The sequence below is a fragment of the Scyliorhinus torazame genome, chromosome 19 (genome assembly GCF_047496885.1).
Source record: "Scyliorhinus torazame isolate Kashiwa2021f chromosome 19, sScyTor2.1, whole genome shotgun sequence".
In the NCBI taxonomy this organism is placed as follows: domain Eukaryota; kingdom Metazoa; phylum Chordata; class Chondrichthyes; order Carcharhiniformes; family Scyliorhinidae; genus Scyliorhinus; species Scyliorhinus torazame.
The window spans coordinates 131,605,415-131,623,329 of NC_092725.1; the positions used below are offsets into that span (position 1 = coordinate 131,605,415).

General features: G+C 39.3%; 1 protein-coding gene across 9 annotated transcripts in view; it reads left to right on the plus strand.

Moving 5' to 3' along the window:
* The window catches only part of ankrd26 (ankyrin repeat domain containing 26), a 167,376-nt gene that overhangs the window by 84,869 nt on the left and 64,592 nt on the right, over positions 1-17,915 (plus strand). For 5 of the 9 annotated variants that reach the window (XR_011936562.1, XM_072485232.1, XM_072485228.1 and 2 more), the window contains 3 exons: positions 1,938-2,990; positions 5,305-5,582; positions 9,035-9,235. Coding sequence is in view for 8 of the 9 variants with exons in the window: in XM_072485232.1 (XP_072341333.1) it covers positions 1,938-2,990; positions 5,305-5,582; positions 9,035-9,235 (1,532 nt within the window). In the remaining variant the exon portion in view is untranslated. The remainder of the gene's footprint in view (positions 1-1,937; positions 2,991-5,304; positions 5,583-9,034; positions 9,236-17,915) is intronic. The other 4 variants (XM_072485234.1, XM_072485235.1, XM_072485231.1 and 1 more) reach the window with 3 other exon arrangements.

Below are 17,915 nucleotides of genomic sequence, written 5' to 3' on the forward strand. Positions count from 1 at the left end.
GATTATTCCCTGGGGTTGAAAAATGTAGCACCATGTGGTACTCTCATCACAATTCATGACTGCTACAGTGTGAATAATTATGTGAGCTATAATAGAAATTAATGTGTTTGCATTCCACATGACACAATCCACAGTGGTATTGGCTAGAATGATAACGAGAGCCAACTGGGATATTGGAACATTTTAATCAAGCTGCAAGTAGAATTTTAAAAATACTTTACATTCATTGTGATTTATTTCTGCAAAAAGGTACCTTAGCACATAAAGCATAAAAAATGATCATGAAAAATAAACACGTTAGTAACTGTACGTAGTACACCATGTGTGATCTAACCATGCATTGAGCATAATCTCTCTACATTTCCTTAAAATCTGCGCCTATCCCCTATGACTAACATTGATTATGGCACTTCAATTTTTAAGCTTTGACAATAAATGTCTTTATAATATTTATTATAAATATCTTTATAACATTTATGTTAATTACTTACATTCTGTCTCTTAATTAATTACCTTACAGCTATCCATTGTTTAACGTTCCTAAAAACGGTGTGCTAAAAATCGTGCTAAACGAAAATCACTGGGCGGCACAGTAGCGCAGTGGTTAGTATTGCTGCCTCACGGCACTGAGGGACCCGGCTTTCATCCTGGCCCTGGGTCACTGTCCGTATGGAGTTTGCACATTCTTGCCGGGTCTGCTCGGGTCTCACCCCCACAACTCAAAGATGTACAGGCTAGGTGAATTGGCCACGCTAAATTGCCCTTTAATGGGGGGGGGTGGAATTAGGTACTCTAAATTTTTTTTTTAATGAAAACCGAGTTACCATAAGAAACCATGTAGAAAGGATGGGTTATTATGTTCTTGACCTTTATTTTTGCATTTAAACTATTGGCTGCCCTGAACCTAACTGATCCAAAAATCCTCTTAATAACTCTTCCTGCTTACCTGCTGCTCCCCGGCACTACAGTTGCTGCAGCTTCCCTGATCCTTGGCTCGCAGATTCCTTCTTGAGCGAGAGATCAGGAGAGGAGTAGCAAGAGGGGGTGGAAGTGGGAAGTGTCAATAAGGGAGGCGGTGTATGGGAGCCAGCAAGTGGGAGTTCTGCCGAGTGGGCCGCAGGAAAGACCGATTCAAGCCCGAAGCTCGAGTAGTCAAGACTGCTGCAATACATATACTTATTCATACAGTATTTAAATATTTTTATTGATGTATATTATTTTGTGCGCATATATCTCTTTTTCTAAAGGAATGCATCCACCAGTACATTTTCTTGATTTAATTTTACATTCACCATTTCTTTTAGTAGCGGGGAATAGCAACTTTCCTTTTTCAGTGTAACAGCTGCTTAATTATCATGCCAATCTGATCTGTGAACATTTGTATTGACTTGAGGGTGACGTATACAAGAGTTCCAAATCATTGTGTCCAATTACGTAGCTTCGGATGTTTAGGAAAGTTTGTTCTTTCAAAAATAATCAACTCTCTGATTTAACTAATATGCCACATTTATAGTGTATTCTATGATGAAGCCAGTCACTTAGTTACTATGTAACTATGGAGCAATGCCTTTTTATAATGTAAGGAGATGTTCCATATAGCTGAAATTGATTGACAAATAATTGGAATGACTATTTTATGTAGAATACTTTTTTTGGATTTAAAGTATGAATGATATAAATCAATTGAGGAACATTGGAAACCAATTCCCAGTGTCACATAATGCAAGGTACCTCGTGTATCTCTAATTTAACGTAAACATTTGTTAGCTAACAATTGTGTGTCAGTGTCTTATGGCGCTACTTTGTTTATTTATCTAATGTACAACTATATTAATTATTAGGAAGTGTATGTTTTTCCTACTTAATCAAGTGTGTACTTATCTTTTGTTAGTTATGATACCTGATTTCTCTTTACCTGTTTCACATGCTTTCGCAAGGATAAATATATTTTAGAAACAACCAGTATCGATGACAAATTGCCCACCAAAAGTCCACAATCTGCAAAGCAAACTCATGAGGGAGTATTGCTTTTACATCAGAAAGCTGAAGAGGTCAACCTGAAAGAAGAACCTGATTTTGAGAGTAGCGAGAGTGCTCCTGAGAATATGGAGTCAAATGAAAAGAGTAATCTGGCCTGGGTTGAAGAGGGAAAGCGAGAAATAGCATCACATCTAGAAACTCTCACAGTTGAACTGAAACAAAGATTTGAAGAACTTCGCCAGAGCAAGGATAGTGCAATTACTATGGAACATTCAGAAGATTGTGATGGAAAATACTTGAGCAATGAATCTAGTAAGGAAATTGTAATTTCAGCCATCATGAATAATGAAGATAATGTTTTAGAAGTGGGTGCATATGATGAATATGACCACAAAGCACTTCATCTAATTCCAGAGCAACGGGAATTGGAAGATTTTAGCACAGGGCAAACACTCCATAAGACACCTGAATCAAAACCAGCAGTAAGTAACAATGAAAATAGCTTGGAGCATACTTGTGCACCTGAGGAAGTTAGTGAGTTAAAGGAGTTAAAGTGTGAGACAACTAAAGAAGATCATGCAACAAAATTAGAATCGTCTATTCTAAAGGAACAAGAAACTGCTGGTTATGTTACTGATTTAGACTCTGATGCAGATAACGATTCTCTTAAGTTGCACTTTGGTATTGATAAAGTAGGTTCTGATAAAAAGAATCCTATTTCTTTAGAAAAAATTCAGAAGCGCAATACTGAATTGGTGGAGTTTTCATCCACAAGAAGGGAAGGTATTGTGTCCAAGTGTATTCCTCGTCTTGATGTAAGAAACTTCGAGACACCGGTAGATTATTTGGAGCACCATCCGAAAAACCTCCAGTTGGCCTCTGGAGCAGCTGCCAAACCTTACTTGGATGAAGAGCTAGAGGAAGATATGCAGCGATTTGAGATTGAGGTAGGAATGCTGAAAGTAGTATTCCTGGCTTTGGAGAGAAAGAGAGCGCAGCTGCAGAAAGAGGTAGACGTTTACCTAATAAATCTCCATTGTGTGTGCAAGTGCTGCTGTTTTGCCTGAAGCGTTTTCTTCATTTCAACTACTTTGAAGGGAAGTAGTATGCATGAAACTAATATTTCTAGTTTTTTTTAGATTATATAACTTTTCAATATAGAATCATAGAGAAGTTGCAGCACAGAAGAAAGCCATTCAGCCCATCTTGTCCATGCAAGCCTGAGGATACCCAGGTGCCCTTTCTAATCCCACCTTCCTGCACCTGGTCCATAGCCCTGTGGCCTACAGCACTTAAGGTACAGATCCAGGTACTTTTTAAAAGAGTTTAGGGTCTCTGCCTCCACCAACTTGGGCAGTGAATTCCAGGCACCCACTACCCTCTGCATAAAAAAAAGTTCTTCTTCATGTCCCCTCTGCACCTTCTGTCTCTTATCTTGAATCTCTGGTTCTAGAACTCTCCACCAAGAGAAACAATTTTATCCTGTCCATTCTATCGCTATAAGGTGCATACCAATTGTGCTGAGAAAGAAGATAGGTCAGTTTTCAACAGTACAAGTTTTTAATGGTTGAGTCATTAGTTGAGTTTTTATTGAACTGAATTATAGTAAGGAGAAAGCAGAGAAAAATATATTATTGACTTTATATTACATGTTGCATGTCAACCATCTTTAGATTATCAATGTTAAATCTTTTGGCTCTAGATGGTGATAACGGAACGACAATTATTTCCATGCCACCATTAAAGATTTCTTTGCCAAAATTGAAATGCTTAACGATATAAAGTGAAATCCATTGGCCACTTCGAAGTTTTATTGCAGAAAATAAATGTAATATTTGATGGTGTACATTTTGCCTGTCGTATGCCACTATTAATTTGCTCAAAGAAGTTCAATATTTGACAAATCCAGTGAATAATGATAGTTTGGCATGAAAAGAAATTCACTGCATGTGTGTATTTTTAAAATATGTTTCTATTTTATAACGTTTGCGTGAACCCTGTTTGTGTACTCTGTGCTGCATCTTGTATACTTAAATGTTTTCGGCTTTATAGTTATTTAACGTTTTCCGTGTTCTCTCATACCCTTTCACTTCAGTCTAATTAGGCATTCTACCTTTCTAATTTGTCACTTAGGTTGGTGTTTTATTTTGTTTTATACACATAGAAATGTTTTTACCTTGCCAAGCATCAAGCTATTTCAATCAGGAAACAATAATAGTGCGAAAACAACACTTATTGCTCTAGTCTTGTATGCGATGGTTGGTAAATGCATTTTCCCTCAGATTTAAATATTCCCTTTTATGCTGACAGAAAGGGCAAAATGCAACCATGAGAAGAATAGACTGTAGATCATTGTCAACATGGGGAAACACAGTTATACACACACCTGCATTTTGTCCTGGGTTTTCCTATGAATTTCTACCAGGTAATGTGGGAAGAATCAAATGAAATGGTATTTAAGTTCTTGGAAGTCTAAACGGGAATAAACTAGTCATACCCATTTCCAGCCGTGCATCTGCCCTGTACCAGTCACTAATCGATCATCATAAATTTACACTGATTCATTAAAGAATTTACATTCAGACATAAGCTCATAAGCTTAGTGGGTGTAACCTTACCCCAGCAAATCCGGTAGGCTGTTGGGTCACATTCTGGGTGCATTTTGTCCTAGCAAAAACTCCCAAGCCTGTATGTTTTAAAATACCTAAAAAAGAACTTGAACTTCGTGTTGGAATTTATTGTAGGAATATTTAACATGTAGGTCTGAAATTGAGATTTCTTTTTAAACAGGTTAATGTTCTCACAAAAATAATGGAGAGGCAAAATTTCCACTGGTAGCGTTGCTGCACCAGTATTTTATAATGCAATTTCAAGGCAATTATCTTGTTTGTCCACATGATAATTCTGGAATATGTATTGTGAAATACTACTTCAGTACAATAGACTTCATTGCGCAGGAGACTTCTTAGAGTCTCTGATAGATCTTTTTTTCTTTTTTTTTACATTTTACATTCATGAAATAAAAATCCTTTGTGACGGTTACTTGGACTAGATATTTTAATGCATTAAAGCACTGGATGCGGTGCGGGAGAGTGAAAATGAATTTGCTGTACACAAAGTACAAAGTTATGATTTTTATGAGACGCTTCTAGGAAGAATATTTATTGGAATGTGCAGTAAATTTGTGGATCCAATCCTCAGTTGGGATCACAATATTTATTCATTTGCAAAGAACAGTAGCATTGTTTCAGTGATATTTAAAATTATGATTTTGGATGCTAAGTAAGATATTGTCGATCATAAAATCCTATTGTATGTTTTCAGGTTGAAGAGGAAAAAAATAAGAATTTTCAAAATAGAGAAAAAAACAGCCACGCTGAATTAAGCATTTCTGAATCAGCAAGACAAACTGAGGACAGTTTGGGTATAACGCAGAAACAAACTCATGAGGAATGTATTCAACAACAAAATAGTGAAAGATTAGTGCTGAAATTGGTGAAGGGATATGCAGATTTATCTAAACAGATGCAAGCTGATGTAACCTCAAGGTTGGATAAAGAAAAACAAAATAAAGACAGAACAAAAAAAACTCTTTTCAAAGGGTGAGTTAATTGTTGTATATGATTTGATTGTTTGGTAATAAGAGCCTTTTTCATTTCATAATGGTATTTAGCACCAGAAATTGGAGAAAATACAATTAATATTTGACAGCTGAAGTTAAACCCTATATTTTTAGAACTTTCACACCTATTTATTTTCTGTTTTAAACATTCCACTGATGCCATCTCACAAAATTTGATTTTCTTTTAGTTTAAATTTCAGTCTTAGAGCCCCAAATTGTGTTGCTCTTTCCGATTAACTTTCTGATTTTGATAGTAACTTTGTACTTTCTTGACGTAATGTACTGCATGAAAAAGAGTCAATTTAAATTTATAAGCTAAAATGATCTTGCAGGTAGTGACTTTTATGTTTTTAATTGAAAATTGCTTGAATACTTACTTCATAGTATTAAAAGGGGTGGCGCAGTGGTTAGTACTTAAGCCTCACGGCGCCGAGGTCCCAGGTTCGATCCCGGCTCTGGGTCACTGTCCTTGTGGAGTTTGCGCATTCTGGTGGGTTTCGCCCCCACAACCCAAAGATGTGCAGGGTAGGCGGATTGGCCACGCTAAAATTGCCCCTTGAAAAAATTAATTGGACACTCTATATTAAAAAAAAACGTTTTAATTTTAAAAATTATAGTATTAAGACTAATAGCACATTCCAAGCACTTGTATGGCCTGCCAAACGTTTACATGTTTGGTAGGGCATGTCTATGATATGGCCAGGCCAATCTTTGCTTTTTTGACTTTCAGATAAAAAAATGACATTTAAATCTGTGCATGGGCGCTAATGAGAAGTTTTTAAAGTTTGTTTTTATTAAGAAAATTGTAATGTATAGAAATGAGAGATTAAGTCAAAGTAAAGATTTGAAAATAGTGTGAAGGAAGCTAGGATTGTGCAATAACAACTTGATTAGAACTGATTTGATTTTTAAAAAATTATTTTTGTGCTCAAAGGTGAGATTTGTTTGTATTGGGGGGATAGAACTCTTCCCCTGTTAGACAAGAGTGTGAGCATCAAGTACTTGTAGATCAGGTGTACCACCGAATGATGCAAAGTAAAGTCACCTACACTGCCCTATCATGCCTCATACTACTGCACTGGTGATATTTTCTTTTCCACTTCTTGCACTAATGTTCCTATAGTTTGTGTATTTGCCAAATAGTGCCAAATTAGAAGCAGTTTTGTAAAATAGAAAATACTGGAAATATTACTTGTCAATTGGTGCACATGGAGAAAAGTTAACGTTCTGTGTGTAACCCTAACATATTTGTGGCCTAAACTTCTCATGGACCTGGATTGAAATCGCCCAAACTCCTTTCACATTATCCATATCACCAATAGATGAAGAGATTTTCATCCTTTTAGGGATTTGTGCCACACAAGTGCCAAGCAATGACCGTCACCAACAAAAGCAAATCTAATTATAGGTCCCTGATATTGAGTGGCATTGCCATCGCTGAATTTCCCACTTTCAACATTCTGTGGGTTACCATTTACCAGAAACCGAACTGGACTAACGATACTGTGGTTACAAGAGCAGGTCAGAGGCTAGGAATCCTGCAGTGAGTAACTCGCCTCCTGACTCCCCAAAGCCTGTACTATCTATAAGGCCCAAGTCAGGAGTGTGATGGAATACTTCTCCACTTACCTGGGTGATTGCAGCTCCAACAACACTCAAGAAGCTTGACACCATCCAGGACAAAGCAGCCCGTTTGATTGGCACATCTTCACAAACATTCACCCCCTCCACCACCAATGCACAGTGGCAGCAGTGTGCACTGCAGAAACTCACCAAGGCTCCTTAGACAGCCCCTTTCAAATCCACGAGTGCTACCATCGAGAAGGCCAAGGGCACAGATGCATGGGAACCCCACCACCTGAAAGGTCCCTCCAAGCCACTCACCATCCTGACTCGGAAATATATTGCCGTTCCTTCATTTTCGCTGGGTCAAAATCTGGAACTCTCTCCCTAACAACACAGTGGGTGTACCTATATTACATGGACTGCACGGTTCAAGAAGGCAGCTCACCACCGCCACCTGATGGGCATTTATTGCCCATCCCTAAATGCTGATCTAGCCACCAATGCCCACATCCCATAACATGATTAAAAAATACATTTTGAAAAATCATGGTGGACTGGATTTGAACAAGTAGGAAATCACTGCACTAATCAGCAAGCCTCAAATTTAAAGTGCTTAATAGAGTTATTTCATGTCAGTAACTTAATTGCAATGCTGGTTTCAACATCAAAGTGAGTGAACCAACAACTTGCCAAATGGCTTGACACAGAAAAACAAAACATTTCTGAACCTGCTGGCATCTTCCAAACACTAATTCATGTTTCATCAGCAGTAGCCTTTAATATATCCTTAAAGGTATTCTTGAAACTAATCAGAAAACAGTGATACGTTTGTATGCTTGGATCTGTAATCATGTATGTTTCTGCGTGTATTTCTGAGAGTGTGTGTCTGTATATACCTATATATCACCTATCTAATAACCCTTCTGACATCCAAGTTGAATATGGTGACAGTTTACTACTTCCTCATCTGTTACGACTTATACACTTGAGTTTTTCAAAAATTGTTTTTGTGCTTTTACGGCGTTGTCTACACCCATTACAGGCTCCTCCCCCTGCCATAATCAATTTTCCCTGAATAAATTGTGACCGAGAAACTTGCATCATTATATGTGCGGTTTAAAATAATATTTTCTTGAAGATGCTGCTACCGTGACAATTATCCTACTCACCTCAGTTATATAATCAATGTACAAAAATATTCAGAAATCCACAGGAAATATCAAAAGTCTATTCATCCCATCTTCCAACTGTCCTGATAGCTTCCCTTTTCATGCCCTCCATCTTTGCTGAGTGTTCCATCCTGCCAGGCCTCATTGACCACCTAGACCTGGGAGTGGCACCATTAACAAAGATAACAGTATGCACTCGCACTCCTGAACTTCATGGCATTTTCTGGAGATTAGCTAATATTTCTGAGCAATAATATTTTTATATATTCGTACTTGAATTATTCTTTCAGCTTCACTTCCCTGATTAGAAACGGTCAAAATTTAATTGGACTTGAATATTGTAACAAGAGAAATGCAGCCATTAATAAATCATTGTTCACGTTTTTAATGCTTTTACATTTTTCATTTTACAAAACGTTTTAACTTGCATGGCCGTGATTATTTTTTGAGGATAATTTACTGTTTAAACAGGTTAAATTTTTTGTTATTCAAATGTAATGTTTCAAAAAATCATTAATTATTCAAACAGCATACCTACCCAAGAATGTCAGGCTGTTGGTGCAACAGCAGACTACCTTAATTGTGTACAAGCTTTAAAATGCAAGCTACACCTCTCAGCCTGATCCCTATTAATCCGTGCGCAACACCATGGAGATCCGTTCAAGTATATATACAAGTTAAACATTTTTATTTAAAGGACTGTCTTGGGCACAGATGAGGAGAATTATGAGAGTCATCAACGTAATCAGCCAAAGCAAGCTGATCAAGATTTGAGAAACATTGAGTTGAAAAGCATTGAGAGACTGGTCAGACTACAACAGATATCAACAATGAATGGGGATGCCTTATCTGCCTTTGATGACAGTACCACAAGTGAGATGTCTCAAGATGAAGTGAGGTACTTAATGTTTATACTCTGTAAGTGTTGATATTGACAAGCAGGACATTCTTGGGCTGAACTTCCTCTTCGTTGCTAATTTTAGCAAAGAGCTAGGCAAAAATGAAAACTGGTAAATCTTGTAACAAATTTTGTCCATATTTACCACATTTTGGAAGCTTCTTACCTCTCCAAAGGAGTTGCTGTGATTCTTAATTGTTCATCATGGAGCCTCGTATGCAATTGCACAATGCAAAATTTCAGACCTGTTTTAATCAGGGAAAATCTTGAGCTATCAACAAAACTGTTGTCGCAGTGCATCCTTTGTATGAACAGGCTCAGCATTGAGATAACAACTGGTGTGTTGCGTACATGTATGACGTACAGAGTCTGTCAACCATCCAACGTCATTACCAACGGCATTAAAGATCATTGCTGTGCTCTTACGACTCAGCATGTAGCAAGTGATGTTTTGTTTGCCACCACCAGAAACAAATCATAGAATCATTGAACGATATAGCCAGTCAACCAATCATACCAGTGCATGGTCATTGAAATTGGTCCAATTATTTCTGCTCCCATCCTCATTTTCCTGAGCTCTGCAAATGTTTCCTTCTTAAATAGGAATCCAATTCTGTTTTGAAATGAAAGCTGCTTCCACAATTTAGGCTGTAACTTCCAAATCATCATAACTTAAAGGATTAAGAAAGATTCTGCTAATTTCCCCATGGGTTCATTTTCCAATTATCGTAAATTTATTCTCTAGTCATTGAACCACTTGCTAATGGGAACGGTTTCCTCACGTATGGTATCCAGAATTACACACATTACTCAACTGGAGCCTAAGCAGTTTTTTATAAAGATTTGGCAAAACTTCCTTGGTGCACTCTGTGCTACTAATTATCAAGGATCTTGTATGTTTCTAAGGTGTGTACACACAAACTGCTATGCCTTTGCACCCTGTTTAAAATTCAAATTGTATCTTTACTTTTTATTATCTTCCCTCATTATTCCATCAAAATGCATAATTTCACACTTCCTTATGTTAAATTTCATCTGCCATGTGTCTCCTTTTTCACATGACTGTCTTTTTCCTGAAATCTAATCTGAAATTCTACTGCAAAATATATATAATATAAAACAAACTCCCAAGGTATACCAGACTTCCCTCGAGCTTGAAAAACACTCATTCACCACTCCTTTAACCCCATGGGTTTAAATTTCATACATGCCAATGCACATCCCAGAAATTTTCCATGTTAATGTTATTCTGTGGCTATCTAATGTGTCGCAATCCTTTGGATTAAAAGATGATTGGATAGCTTGTTCTTTGGGAGTATGGTCTTAATTTTGCAATTGTGTTTGATTGATAGGACCATCGGTATACTGAAAGCTCAGTATTGTGATGGTCTTGTTGCTGTGGACCTACAGCATTTTGAAACAGTGCCTATTATCATACCATTACATCCACTGGCTCTCCTCTTATCAACTCTACTAGTTACTTACAATGTTCTTTCTAAGCTATGCAATCCTGTGGCAACCCAAATGTTCACACACCGGTCCACCCCTTTTAGGTAATCACTTATGAGAGGATATACAAAATTTTAAAGAAACACTTTTTAAAAGAAAAAAATAGATGGTATGTTGGTTACATCCTCAAGCTATGTCAAATGCAATTTATGCTTTTGAAACGCTTTGTTGACTCTGATTAATCATATTATGATTTTCTAAGTGCCCTGTTACTACACTTCTATTCATAGGTTCAGGCATTTTTCCTTCTCCTGACTGATGTTAGGCTAATTGGTGTGTAGTTCCCTACTTTCTCTCTTTTTTTGAATAGCGAGGTTAGGTTGGTTGCTACTTATAATCTTTGGGAGCCATTCTTGAATCCAAGGAATTCTGGAAGATAAAATCAATGCATCCATTATCTCAATGAAAGTCCTCAGATGCAGGTAACCCACTTTGGGAATTTGTTGGCATTTAGTTTTATTCATTTCTCCAGTACTTTTTTAAAAAAAACTTAGACTGATTTCCTTAAGTTCCTCATTCTCACTAGACCCCCGGCCTTCCATTATTGCCAGAAAGTTTTTTGTTTTCTGCCTTGAAGACAGATGAAAATTATTTGTTTACTGTCTCTGCTGTTTCCTTATTTATTCCCCATTATGATTTCACCTGTCTCTACCTCTAATCAATCTACTAATCTATTTCACTAATCTCTTCCAATTTATATATCTATAGAAACATTTACAATCTGTTTTTGCCTCTTGCTAGTCTGCTCTCGTATTCCTTTTTCTGCTTATCAGCTTTTTGGTACTCCTTTGCTGAATTTTTAAAATCCAATTTATTACTTTTTTAAAATACAGCAAATTGGTTTGCTTTGTGACATTGTTGGTGTACAGAACCAGCATATACTCGATTTGCATAGGCATATGACGTGATTCTCCCCAAACATTTCTGATTTAATTTGTGGCGGGTATTTCAGGGAGTTTCCGCCGGCCCTGCCAGCGAGTTCCCCACCACTATTCAATGACATTTAGTCACCTTTTTGGGCCCTGGGGAGTTTCTCACCGGTTAAGCCCACACTTAGAATTTCTTTTAGCACTGAGGAGCTGAACTCTGAGAATGGGCTGCCATTTTGAAAAGGTGCCCTGACCTCTAAGTGAGCTTGTGGGTCAGCCCACCCCTCCAACCTCCCAGAGGCCCCTATGTACCTGCCCTGCATTCTCCCACCCTTCAAACCCCCTCCACCCTCATTTTATGGGTATGACCCCCCCCCTTTTCCCCTGGTCCTTGGCAGTACCTTTCTGGCACTCGGGCGCCCTTTGCACTGACACTGAAACACTGCTGCTCCTGCTGGCTTGGCAGTGCTATCTGGACACCTTGGCAGTGCCAGGATGGCAGAGTCCGGGTGCCAGCTAGGCAGTGCCAAGGTGCCCATGTTCCAGGGGAAAGGCCAGAGGTGGCCACCCTGCACTTACCCTGACCACCCAGGAGACCCCCGGATGCCATTCCGCCTGGTCCACGTTTGTGTGGACCAGCACTGATCGGCGCTTGGCTGTAGCCTCCCTGGAGAAGCTGAAGAATCGAGGGAGACCAGTGGATCCCAGGTGTGTAGGTAGAAAGTAGGTTTACGACCTACTTCCGGGAGTGCTGTTCAGTCACGCCCATTTGGGGCGGAGTTCCGACTCCAATGTCTCCATTTGCTCTGTAATGATGTCACATTTAATTTGTCACCAGGTATCTGAAACACCCCAATCTTTCCATCTCCCATGACTAGGTACACCATGACTTTGCTTATCTCCAGCGCCTCTGTAATTGTCGGTATGGAGATGGTGTAGGGCTACCTCCTGTTCTCTTTCTCTCACTCTCGTGTTTGTACAAAGTGGGAGGAAAAAGACTGAGTGAGAGCAATGGAATGTGTTGAGTGGATGAATGGACATCATTTGTGGAGGATCACACTGAGAGTTACGTATGACATTGCATTAGGACCTGCTGTTTCTGTAATGTAGTGACTTACACGCGAGAGGTCCCCGGTACAAAACCGGGCAGAAACATCACATGGGGCTGAGTGTCAGGAGTGGATAGTCAGATCGGGTTGTGAGGAGGTGTAGATAGAGAGGGATGCGTGAAGAATGATGTACAGAAATAAACATTGGAGGTAGAGTTGAGCAAATATGGGTAGATGCACATCAAGATGTATTAAATACACCATACCACCACTTTTCTACCCCGGTTAGACCGTTAAACCTCCTCCAGCATCGTATCTAGGGATGTGACACCCACACACCTGCTGGCCTCCTCGTTGCATCAGCAGGTAACAACATCTCCCTGCAGGCCCTTACAGCCCTCAGAATCATCTCTAGGGAGGCATCAGTGAAGCCTTGCAATGCTGACATTCTATTTATGCAGTTGTTTAAACAACTGTACAGTTTCAAGTGTAACCCCAGAAGCTTTAAACTACTTGGTCTGAAAATTTGAAAGTCAGATGCAAATACAGTGACCTAATTTTCAAAAATTCTAGCTGGCTGGAACCCTGCTGCCTGAAGTTGAAATCCACCACTAACTTTGGATTCCTGTCCCAACTTTCCATCATGCCACCCAAATCCTCAAGATCTTTTATTGCCTCCATACAGTGTCAGAACTTCTATTTTGAGACCCCTCCCATCATTTTTGCTTTTAAACTTAACGATAGAAATTCACACAAGGCAACTTGAATCTTGAAAATTGTTTTCTGCGGTCCCTTCTCTCTCCTGTCATGGTATGTACAATTTATGTGATTCAGATGATTTTGTTTTCAACGCCTCACTTAGTGCATTTCTTTTTATACTTCTTTAGTTGGTAATATTGTTTTGTGCACCTCTTTCCAGCATGCATATTGTCTTGTGCCGATTCTTTATAACTTCCAGATCTGACACTCATGCTCTTCCTTATTTATTATAAGATTGTGTATTTTATAAAACTTTTTCTCCTAACCTTTTTTTAGCAGTTAATGCGAATGGACTTTGTATTCTGATTCTGAAGGTGTAGTTTTCCAACAATTGTCCACCGTGTTACTCTCGGAACTAGCAATTATGCTACATCCAGATATCTGCTTATTGATTAAATTTAGTATGTCACGCGTGCTATTCTAATCGGTAGATGCTAACACATACTCTAGAACTTTGTCAACGATTATAGCACTTATTTCCAATCAGAAAAATCAAGCACTAAAGAATTTAGGCATATACTATCAAGTGCATTATTAAGCTTAACAATACAAATAGTGCTATGTCTTTTAAAATAGAAAAACATCCTAAGGTGCTTCAGAAGCATAAGGAAAATGAGCACCAAACCAAAAAAGGAGGTATTAGAAATGTGAACTAAAGCTTAAAAAAAGGCAGAAAATACTCGGCAATCTCAGCAGGTCAGACAGCATCTGTGAAGAGAAAAGAGAGCTAATGTTTCGAGTCCGGAGAGTCTTTTCAAAACTAGAGAGAACTGGTGATGGAGTCAGATTTATACTGTAGTGGGGGGGAAGTGGAGCAGTGGGACTATATAGGGGACCAGTGATAGATGGAGATTGACAAAGATGTTGAGGACAGAAAGACAAAAGGAATGTAAATGAGGGGTGATTCAGGCCAAGAAGGGAGCTGATAGTGGCACGTAAAGAGATTAGAATGTGTGAATTGCAGAACAAAGGTGAGCAGTGTGTCAAAGGGTGACTAGGAGCAGTTTGCCCCAGGGAATGGGGGAGGGGGAACAATGGTGAGGGAAAAACAGATCAATGGAAATAAATTGGGTGAAGGTGGTGAAGAGAGTTCACAGTTTAGTCAAGCACATTTAAATAAGGAAACAAACGTGAGGAAGCAGAGGGATTTAAGGAGGTATTTCCAAAGAACAAGACCATGATTGCTGAGATAACTGTAACTGGTAGTGAGATGAAGATGGAATTATAGGCAGAAGATTGCATTGTAACTGGAAGGGGCGGGAATTGAAAGGCTGGTGCAGGTTAGTGGCAGGGAGAGGCAAAGAGGACATGGAGATATTTAAATAGAAGAATATGAAGAACTTAAGAGGAAAGAATATTGGGGTCCTTTGTTTATGCTAAAATGTTACCCCCAACTCAATGAGCCTATCGTTTTCAACAAACCTTTCAAATGCTTTTTGGAAATCCAAATATACTACATCCACTAGTCCCTTTATTACCTATACTACAAGTTATATCCTCAAAAACTCTTTAGATTTGATTTCCCTTTCCTAAAACTATATTGATTCTGTCTGATATTTTCTAAGCAGCCTGTTACCATGAACCTCATAATGAATTTTAAATTTGAGACATTGGAACCAATTGAGGTCATCGAAAATTGTTTGAGTGTGTGGTAATGTAATATGATGTAGGGAGCAGTACTGTGGGTGAGCTGAAGTTGGGGAGGATGGGAGGCCAGTCAGCAGCACATTGGAGTCATCAAATCTACGAGTGGCCTAAATATAGTGTTTTGCTGGCAGTCTGAAGCTGTGATTCGACAGGCAAAAATGGAACCAAGCAAATCATAGAGGAGAGACTTGGGGGAAGTATCATGTGATCAACTTTTTTACATTGCAGCGAAATTAAGGAGTGGATAATACATCAGTCATAATACAGATAATTGAGTCACGGAATGATATTCTTGACTTCTAGTTTGATATGGGAGGGGCACAAACCTGATTGGAGGAAATCAAATAGGATTTGCAGGTACGTACAGATCTGGGAAATTGAATTTTTAAAACCCTGAAAGGAAAGGTGAGACAATAATTCGTGAGATATAAGGGATCAAAGGTAAATGTTGCCTTTGTCTCTGTCACAGTCTCTTTTGATAAAATAAAGTAACTTCATTACTTTCTCGTGACATCCTTAGTACAGGCATTGCTAGTAAAGCATAATGCTGTAAATCTGAAATGGAAAAAACAAAATACTGAATACCCAGCAGGTCAGGCAGCAATGATTTTAGCACGCCGTTCACTGGCGGCAGGATTCTCTACTTCCGCTGCTTGTCAATGGGATTTCCCATCGAAACCACCCCACGCCACCAAGAAACCCGCAAGTGGGGGGGGGGTGCTCTGTCAGAGGGACCAGAGGATCCCACGGTCGAGAATCCCACCCAGTGTTTCAATTCAGTGATCATGCACTAGAACAGTTCTGACTAAATCTTAAATGGGGCTGGTTTAGCACACTGGGCTAAATCGCTGGCTTTGAAAGCAGACCAAGGCAGGCCAGCAGCATGGTTCAATTCCCGTACCAGCCTCCCCGAACAGGCGCCGGAATGTGGCGACTAGGGACTTTTCACAGTAACTTCATTTGAAGCCTACTTGTGACAATAAGCGAATTTCATTTCATGAACCCAAATGCTAACTGTTTATCTTGCAACAGTGCTGACCAGTCTGCTGAGTATTTCCAGCATTTTTGTTTTTTATACTTAACATAGGCATGTTAACTGGAATTGAAATGAAATGTATATTCCCAAAGTCATGCATTATAGAGTCCTATTTTACCATGTAGCAGAAGTCAGAAGTGAAGTATTGATTCTCTTAATTTTTGAAGTTATAATTGGCAGAGACATTTTGGCATAATGCAATGAACATTGTTGGGGAACAAAATCTAAATTATAAGTGTGCAAGTTTTTACTTACCAAATTTCTCTCCATTTAATCAAAGAATAAGTAGCATCTGTTTACTGAGATTTATTTGATGTACAGGATTCCGATAAGCAGAACATCATTTAGTTTGATGCATTTTAAATTAGTTAACCACACCGATCTTGGTTTAAAAAAATCTCTTGATTGGAAACTATGCTGAATGTTTAATTCTAAATGAAACAAAAGGGTCAGGATTCTCCAACGCCCCCACTGGGGGGCAGCGTGAATCCCGCCCTGCCACTCCGACGCCGGCTGCCGAATTCTCCGGCTTGGGTCACTGTCTGTGCCGAGTCTGCACGTTCTCCCCATGTCTGCGTGGGTTTCCTCCAGGAGCTCCGGTTTTTTCCCAAAGGCCAAATATGTGCAGGTTAGGTGGATTGGCCATGATAAATTTCCCTTACTGTCCAAAAAGGTTAGGTTGGGTTACGGAGATGGGCAGGAGCTGTGGACCTACGTGGAGTGCACTTTCCAAAGGCTGGTGCAGACTTGATGGGCCAAATGGCCTCCTACACTGTAACTTCTATGATTCATCTATGATTTATAAGCAGTCACATTGCTGGGCGTGTTCTATAAGTCCCCTAACAGTCCAAGAGAAATAGAAGAGCAGATATGTAGGCAAATTTCAGAAGTTTAAAAGTACTAAGGTAGTGATAGTGGGGAATTTTAACTTCCCCAATATTAACTGGGGTAGCCATTGTATGAACGGTTTAGAGGGAGCGGAATTATTAAAATGCATCCAGGAGAACTTTTTAAGCCAGTATTAAAAGGATCTACAAGAGAGGGAGTGGTCCTGGACTTACTTTAACTAGGGGAAGGCCGATTTTAATAAGATCAGATATGATTTGGCCAGAGTAGACTGGGAGCAGACACTTGGGTAAATCTGACAGGACAGTGGGATGTATTCAAGAATGAAATAAGGGGAGGAGAGGGCCAACATGTTCCAATCAAAAGAAATGGTGGGACTAACAAGTCATGTTAACCTGAGGTATAGAGGGATATACAGCATTGGATCAAGAGAAAAAGGGAGGTTTATGACAGATTTTGAGGGGTCAAAACCCTAGAGACGTTTCGAATGTGCAAGCGGGCACTGAAAAGGGAAATTAGGAGAGCAAAAAGGGGACATGAAAGGATACTGGCAGGTAAACTAAAGGAAGGAAGCAGAGGATGATGGTCGAGGGGTGTTTTTCTGACTGGAAGCCTGTGTCTAGTGGGGTCCCACAGGGATCAGTGTTGGGACCCTTGCTGTTTGTGGTTTATGTGAATGATCAAGTTGTTTTACAAATCACTAGGTAAAAGGATAACTAGGGAAAGAGTAGGGCCGAGTAAGGACCACAGTGGTAATTTGCGTGTGGAACCGGATATAAATAGGTCCTAAATGAATACTTTGTGTCAGTGTTCACTCGTGAGAGGGACAGTGTGGGTATGGAAATCAGGGAGGAAGAACTGTAATAAAATTAAAGAGATTAATATAGACAGAGAGGAGGATATGAATGGACTGGCAGCCTTAAAAGTAGACAAGTCTCCAGGGCCAGATGAAATTTATCCCAGGC